Below are 7,358 nucleotides of genomic sequence, written 5' to 3'. Positions count from 1 at the left end.
TAAAATTTCACTTTCTTATGTATACCTCATACTAATCATAGACTCATAGTATCATACAAATCAACACTTTGATTATAAATTCAACCCACATTTTTCCCATTTTGACTTTTTTAGTCTTTCCAATCCTCTTTCACACCCTAACCTTTTTGGGATTAAATTAAAAGCAAGCATATCTAACACCAATTCCTTATGACTGTATTAAGGAGAGATACAAGTAACAACCTAGTACTTGTTGATTGGGTCCCACAAACCAAGGTGAACCACAAATTTGATTTATGTGGGACCCATTTATGACACGTGCACCAATAATTTTTCATTTTTTGATGAGAAGCTTTCTCAACCACAAATATGATTTGGTTTGTTTATTGTATTTTTCCTGTCATTTTATTGGCTTCTCTCACCCACAAATTTTTGCTTACCAACTAATACAACTTGCCTTCTTTCTCCCCTTTTTCTTCTTCCTTCTTATATCTTCCCCTGTTTTCTTGAGTTTTTTTTTGCTTACTTATACAAATTTCAAGAGGTTAAATATTTTATCTAAAAAATTCTAACTTGGGTTTTTATATTTTAGTGATAAAGTTAAGTTTTTGGTTCTTGAATCTCTACTTGGATCTTCTTCATATTGGTGAATTTTTCCATTACTCTACTACAAGTAAGAGGTAAGATTATTTCACTTTTTTTTTCTTTGTTGATTTGTTTTTAATTTTATTTGTTGTTGATTGTTTGTAAAAATGAATTGGATGGTAGGAGTTAAAAATGATTAGACGACTTAAGGAGATAAAATCTTGGTTCATGTAGTCGACCCCGTCCTCTTTTGGGATTGATACTTATGGTATTGTCTTAGTTGTTGTGAATTGTCAGTAAAAAAAGTGGTTTTGATCTAATGATTTGATATTCTGAAAATTTTCTGAATTCTGGAATTTTGGTTAGATTATGTGTTAAATGAGTTTAAGAAATTATTTCAATTGATGTCTTTGTGTGAAGAAAGATTATATCAACCCATTAATTGGTTTCTGTGATGAATCTGGATTTTTGAAGGTTAATTCAATGAGTTTTGACATAATCTAATTATAACCAAGTTCAAATCACAAAATTTTACTGTATTTATTTTTCTTGTTCACCTCAAATTTCAGTATTTAGCTAAAGTTTAGTACGACAATTGTCAAGACAAGTGTTAAGTCTATTTTTTTACGAATGACAAATTTGAATGAACAGGATTAATTTAATTTTTGAATCTGTTGGAAAAATTGAGTTGTTCCTCTATTTTGAATGATTTTCAAATAACAATATAAACATATACATATTACCTTCATTCCATTTAGTTGCTTGATTTATTTCTTATTTTCACTAGTCTCCCTGCACCCACCCACAACCATTAATAAAATACGCGTTGAAACAAATCTAACAAAATTCGACATAATAATGTTTTTTCTCATTTAACTATATTTTTAAAAGCATCTATCTATCTGACTGTCTTAGATTAAAAGAACTACAGTAATTATTGTTTCTGTATCATAAAATTCTCCAATGAGTCAATGAGAGGTCAGCTCAACTTTATCAGCGCAGTCTAGAATCTGTTTAAATGCCATTTTTTTTTTCATTACAATATGCTCTTAATTTTGATTATTTATACAAAATTCATACTTCCTGCTAATTTAGAGCTGGATCTGAAAAAACCCAATTTTTTGGTAGGATTTATACTCCTCTATTTGCAATTAGTTGGTCAACCGCTATTTACGAAATCAAAAATTTTAAGTTAGATGGGAGCAAGTAAAATGAGACGGAAGAAGTATAATTTTAAACATCTCAGCTTTGCCCGACATTTTTTATAATATAAGGGGGGAGAGGGAGTATAAAACTAACTTAAATATTTTCTCGTCCTTTTCTCTCTTCCCATCACTTGGGCTCTTACAAATTTGTGTTTTTCAGATATTGCATGTATTTTAGGATGGAGGGAGTATAAAACTAACTTAAATATCTTCTCGACTCTAGTATTTAAATGAATCATACCTTGTGTATAGTAGTTGTATTTTCTCCTAACATCTGTATGTTTTTTCATCACACTACAACACTATTGAGTCTTGACACATTTTTAATGAGATCAACTGTCTTAGTTGACAAGTTTGATGTTTAATTCAAATATGATCTACGGAATACTCCAATCATATTACTACAAAGACATTCATAAATTTATTATAATGATGCTAATATATTGCTACTTGAAAATTTATACTTAACAATTCTCTGTCGTTATAAATTTTCTCCAGGTAACTATGACAGAATGGTATTATGGAAATGATGGTGATGTCGTTGTTCAAAGAGATCAAGAATACTTTGACAGGCTTCCATCACCTGATAGTTGGTCACAATGGGAAACTCGTGGAATAGGAGGGAACTCTGGATGGCCAAACACCTTTGATTCAGGTAACTTTGCAAATGCAAAACCTCAGCAACAAACGTTGTTTGGTAGAACTGGCAACAAAGAGATTAACGGAGTTCAATCTCATGACTCGAGCAATTTTAGATCATCATCTGAAGATCCTCATTTTCTTCGTAGAGCTTCTGCTGCTAGTGCTCGTTCTGATTACTACTTCAATGACCTCGCAGAGACTGATTCAGCGGATGACATATTCTTGTACAGGCTTCTGAAGTTTAACATACTTGCTTTAATGCATGTAGGAAATCATGTAGCAATAGTAAAAATCTGTCAATACTTTACATTTTCCTAAGAGCTAAGTATGGAGATCAAGCTTGCTTGGTGTAGTTGGCAGGATTTCAACCTTCAGCATTGACAGGTTCGAGCCTTGCTAACTATGGTTCTTGGAGGGTTGGGGGTGGGGCTTTCCCTTACTCTCTTCCTCCTTCTTCCAAGTGCTTGACCTGCAAAGGCTAGGTATAGACTGAGTCGACCTTTGAGGGGTTAGGTCCACTTGGGTTCTTCATCTAACCTACTCAGAACTAAGAAAGGAAATTTGGATATCCCATTGAAGTTGAAAAAACTCTGTTGTCTTATTGAAGAAAGTTTCAATTTGTTTGGGATGTCCAAGTGCAGTAGGCAATCAATTTTTATTCATCTACATTAGATTTTGAACATACTAGCTTTGTATTCTCTTGATTTTCTTACCCTTTTGTTTATGTTTGATTTGTGTAGGAGTTCCTTGCTTGAAGATGATGTTCTCCCACTGCAATCTCTCTACATTGGAATGCCATCTGAAAGCGATTCAACGAACAAAATGATGAAATTTCAAAGTATTTCTTGTGATACAGATGGAGAGGGAAACTTGACGTGCTTCACAAATCCCAACCTCTCTTGTTCACAAAGCTCAGATAATGAGTATTCACATGCATCTAAACTTAGAACTCGAAACAACTCAGGCCGTAGTAGCTGTCCATCAGTAGAGGTGAGATGCTGTCTAAACTAATGCTTTAAGATGTTTTTCATGTACATGGTTATAACCTACTTCATTTTGCCTTGCCTGCTTAATGTTGTTAAATTTGTCTTAATCAATTTTTAATAAGGCATCTCTTGATTTGGCACGAGGAAGAAAAATTATAATAAAAACAAAAATATTGAAGGCTGATTTTACTATTTTAGAAATGGCAAACAGATTTTTTGCTGGTATTAATTCATATTTATTTTTTGAGGTACCGGAGACTAGGGACCAGGTTCCGTCTAACCATGAGGAACAAATGAAGACGAGGAAATTAGAGGCTAATGATTTGTCGTCAATTGAAGAATCGGTGCTGATGGGGCTTGAGACTGTCCTAAACCAGGTGGGTTAACTCATACAAAAACCAACATCATCAGACCATAAGTGTTCTGTTTATTAATTCATTTATTTATTTATGTTCTGTGGCTGCTAATACTTGGACAATACTTTTTCTTCTAGTTGAGTGATGAGACCCGAATTTGCCTTAGAGATTCCATGTATCGACTTGCTGAACACTCAGAGCAGCAAACATCAAATAATGCTATGGCAGACGAGCCTTCATTGCCTGAAACTAGTGATGAGTGCTCAAGGTACTTACAATCCTGCAAATATTTAAATATTGAAGGATAGTTATAGTATGCTTACTAAAATCATTAAAATTGACCCTAAATCAAATGTGGCCTATCATTAAGTAACAAAAGGAGTATTGAATTGAGTCTTAAGTTAAATTGATGTTATTGTTAATTTGTTACTGCTAAGAAGGTTTTGCTTCACATAAAATTATAACAAATATGAAGAAAAGATCAGAAGAAATGATTGTGTGTAGGATCATATTTCTTTCATCTATTGTATCTCATATGAGAAAATTGGTAGGCTGAAAATAATTTTCATTTTTGAATACCTTATCATTTTTAAATATAATGACCTGCAAGAAGTACAACTATCCTTAGGGGTGAGGTTGAGGAAATCTCCCTCTGATGCCTTAGTTGGCAAGGATTTGCTTGGAAGAAAGTCGGGAGAATAACTTATCTTATAAATGAACCTTGAGTCCCTCACTGCTATGTATAGGCATACAAAAGGCCAACATAGAGTTGTAGCCTTGGTCCTTTGCTGTGACCACATGTTGATTATCCACTTGGACATGTTAGAGTGTAAGACCAGGTCATGTTGTTGGCTAACCAACCTTAAATTCAAAATCTCAATTGCCTATTAAGTAGTAAACTATTTAAATAAGTAGATATCATGCCTTTTCTGAGTATTTTTCTGACAGTTCATTTCTTACAAATGGCGGCTTCTAGATCAAGAACAATGGAGATACCTGAATCAGAAACCAATGTAATCGACAGAGCTGTAGCATACATGATGTTTAACAAGGTGAATGAAAATGAACAAGAATATGTTCCTGCATTATCGCCTGAATATGTTCATAATGGCATGAACTTTGCAGCAACAAGAGACTCTGAATCTTCTGATCTATTAGCGCAATGTGAATCCTACCAGTCAGATTTCGGTGCTGTTGAAAACACATTCTAAAGTTTCGACAAAACATAATGTATATACTTTACTTAATTTACTTAGGTCATCATGCAGGTGCACTGAATTAAGTTGCATTTGCTGAAGTTTTGATCATTTGCTCACAGTATATGAGCTAGTTAGTCAAATAAGTTGAGGGTGTTAGTTTTGCACAATGTACTCTAGTTTTATATACATTGGCTTGGTTTACGCGCGAAACAACTAGTCTTGACATGAATATGTGATCTGGGATTTACTTTTCCTCTATTGAACTTCTGATTCATTTCTTGCGAGTTTACATTCATTGACTTGATACATTTTTGCCTCTTCTAGAGATGCATAAAGATAACCTCCCATTTTTTTTTTTCTGCTTACTAAGATGGCACAGGCCCAACAAACAAAACAAAAGATGCATTGTATTAAGTAACTACGCGTGGCTAAGCCACCCTTGTAATGTCAACTTCTGTATTTTGCTCAGCTCTGGTGAACATTAGACAAAACCCTTATGTGGTTATCAATCCACTGCTCAATTTCCTTTATGGTAGCAATGAACTAGAGTCACCTAGCAACCTGTTTTTGCAATTAAATCCTGGCAATAATAATGATGAAGCACTTGCCTCCTGTTAAATATCATAGTTCAGCAAGAATATCTGCCCAAATGCCAAACATGGCGGAAAATGATGGTCTGATTCACCCATTTGATCGAATGATGCTGGTTTCTCCTGCCAGATCCGGACATCCCATCACTGCTACATTTGTATTTAGCTCAAGCCAACCAAAATACAAGGCCCGCGGGTGGAACATGTCCTCTTTTTGACCAAAACACCTTGCAATAACGCCAACTCCACAACCACCAAGTCCTGATAGTGTAGCATGTGGGCCAAATTCCAGCAACAGTAAGGCCCTCTAGTCTTAAGTTCCATTCCAACCATTGCTGCAGGTCCCCTCTCTTACACTCAGTCATGTAAGCACTCTGCAGCAATACCCCCCACTAGTAACCAAGCTCGGCGAGCTGCAGAGCAACCATTTACCAAATGTAGTGCTGTTTCTTCACAAATTTGGCAATGAGGGATCTTCTTTAAGTTTGTATTTAGTCATTTGGCATTAACCAGAAATCCAGAATTATATCATGCATTATAACCATAAAACCACCCTCATTCGTTGTTGATCTGAGCATAAATAATATCCCTAGTTCAAGTGTTCAACTACCATCTCATATCAGAGACCAAATATTCATCCTTACAAATTATGCTTAACGCTTATGGAGTATCTTTGGTTCATCTGATTTTGTTTGAAACTATATTAAACTAAAAGAACTTATATTATTTTGTCTTGAATGAAAGGAACTTGTATATTAACTTGAAGATTTCAATTTAAGATCTTTTTTATTTGATTTGGTCTGAAATACAAGTAATAAACAAGGTCCTGAAATAATTAGATAAATCAAACAAAATCTAAAGTAATTGCCTTCAAAAAAAAAAAAAAAAAAAAAAAAGTCTAAAGTATTTGCCTTCCTTATATGATAACTGAGAATGAGAAATAGCCACAAGAAAATTAATACTACCTATTAACCGAGTGCATCTAGGCGCTATGCACATAGGAGGGCAATCGAGGGTTTTTATTTTTTATTTTTTCATTTGATGTTTATCTCTCTTAATGGTACAATGGTGCATTTTTGTATACTATTATGCATGTATAATGTACCATTGAAGTATAAGTTGTCTTAATAGTACTATAATAGTACTATTCACCATGTAGTGGTACTTTTTGCCATTCGATATTTTACTATGTCGTTAAATATTTTCCCCCAAAATACCTTCCACCTATCACCTATTCCTTCCACATGACGCATTTTTCACCAATGCTTTTTTTCATGTTCCCATTATTCACAAAAATGTCATCCTATTTGTTTCTGAAGCATATAGGCGCTATGCGCCAATACTTAAACCTATGTAAAGCTCTTACTTACATACTAGGGCAAGTTTATCCCCATATACAACCTTATACTCCACACTCTGTCACATTAGCTTTTCACTAACTTTTTATAAATTTTTTATTATTGAGACTCATACAAGACTCTTTCTATTTTCACTAACTTTTATTTTGTGATGAGTTTGTTTGTATTTTAATGTGTATATTCTAATGAGATACATGTTAAAAAGACTAATATGATTAATCCGAATACATTATAAATGTTAAAATAGTAACTTATACGAAGTATAATATATAAGGATAACTGTAAATACTTTTAGAGTAACTTTAATTAACTCGTCTTAAAAAGCTAATGAAAGTGATCTTATTGAAGAAATTGTGTACTCTCATAAGTAATCCAAAGAACACTGAATTATTGTCAAGCAATTGTCCTAATCCAAAGGACACTAGATTAATGTCATTTTGTCAGTTCAATACGACGTA

General features: G+C 33.7%; 1 protein-coding gene across 3 annotated transcripts; it reads left to right on the top strand.

Annotated features, from left to right (window-relative positions):
• Window positions 1-413: 413 nt before the first annotated feature.
• On the top strand, window positions 414-5,241 carry LOC110727148 (protein LNK3-like). 3 transcript variants are annotated; one of them, XM_021906703.1, is made up of 7 exons: window positions 418-659; window positions 2,268-2,424; window positions 2,608-2,635; window positions 3,152-3,401; window positions 3,646-3,774; window positions 3,891-4,021; window positions 4,730-5,241. In XM_021906703.1, the coding sequence occupies exons 2-7, from the start codon at window positions 2,274-2,276 to the stop codon at window positions 4,962-4,964; spliced, it is 924 nt and encodes a 307-aa protein (XP_021762395.1). In that variant the 5' UTR covers window positions 418-659; window positions 2,268-2,273; the 3' UTR covers window positions 4,965-5,241. The 3 variants fall into 3 exon arrangements, with proteins under 3 accessions (XP_021762397.1, XP_021762394.1, XP_021762395.1); XM_021906705.1 differs by having other exon boundaries at window positions 414-659; window positions 2,268-2,635; window positions 4,702-4,876; XM_021906702.1 differs by having other exon boundaries at window positions 417-659; window positions 2,268-2,635.
• Window positions 5,242-7,358: the final 2,117 nt, after the last annotated feature.

Source organism: Chenopodium quinoa, unplaced genomic scaffold (genome assembly GCF_001683475.1).
Source record: "Chenopodium quinoa cultivar QQ74 unplaced genomic scaffold, ASM168347v1, whole genome shotgun sequence".
NCBI lineage: Eukaryota > Viridiplantae > Streptophyta > Magnoliopsida > Caryophyllales > Amaranthaceae > Chenopodium > Chenopodium quinoa.
The sequence above is the reverse complement of the archived record's forward strand: the minus strand, read 5'-3'. Positions and strand labels throughout refer to the sequence as shown.

Excerpts from the sequence above, each read along its gene's own strand:
- LOC110727148 (XM_021906702.1), top strand. The coding sequence starts at position 2,274 with ATGACAGAATGGTATTATGGAAATGATGGTGATGTCGTTGTTCAAAGA. Across the intron at positions 3,402-3,645 it reads GTAGCTGTCCATCAGTAGAG|GTACCGGAGACTAGGGACCA; the intron begins GTGAGATGCTGT and ends TTATTTTTTGAG. Across the intron at positions 3,775-3,890 it reads TTGAGACTGTCCTAAACCAG|TTGAGTGATGAGACCCGAAT; the intron begins GTGGGTTAACTC and ends TTTTTCTTCTAG.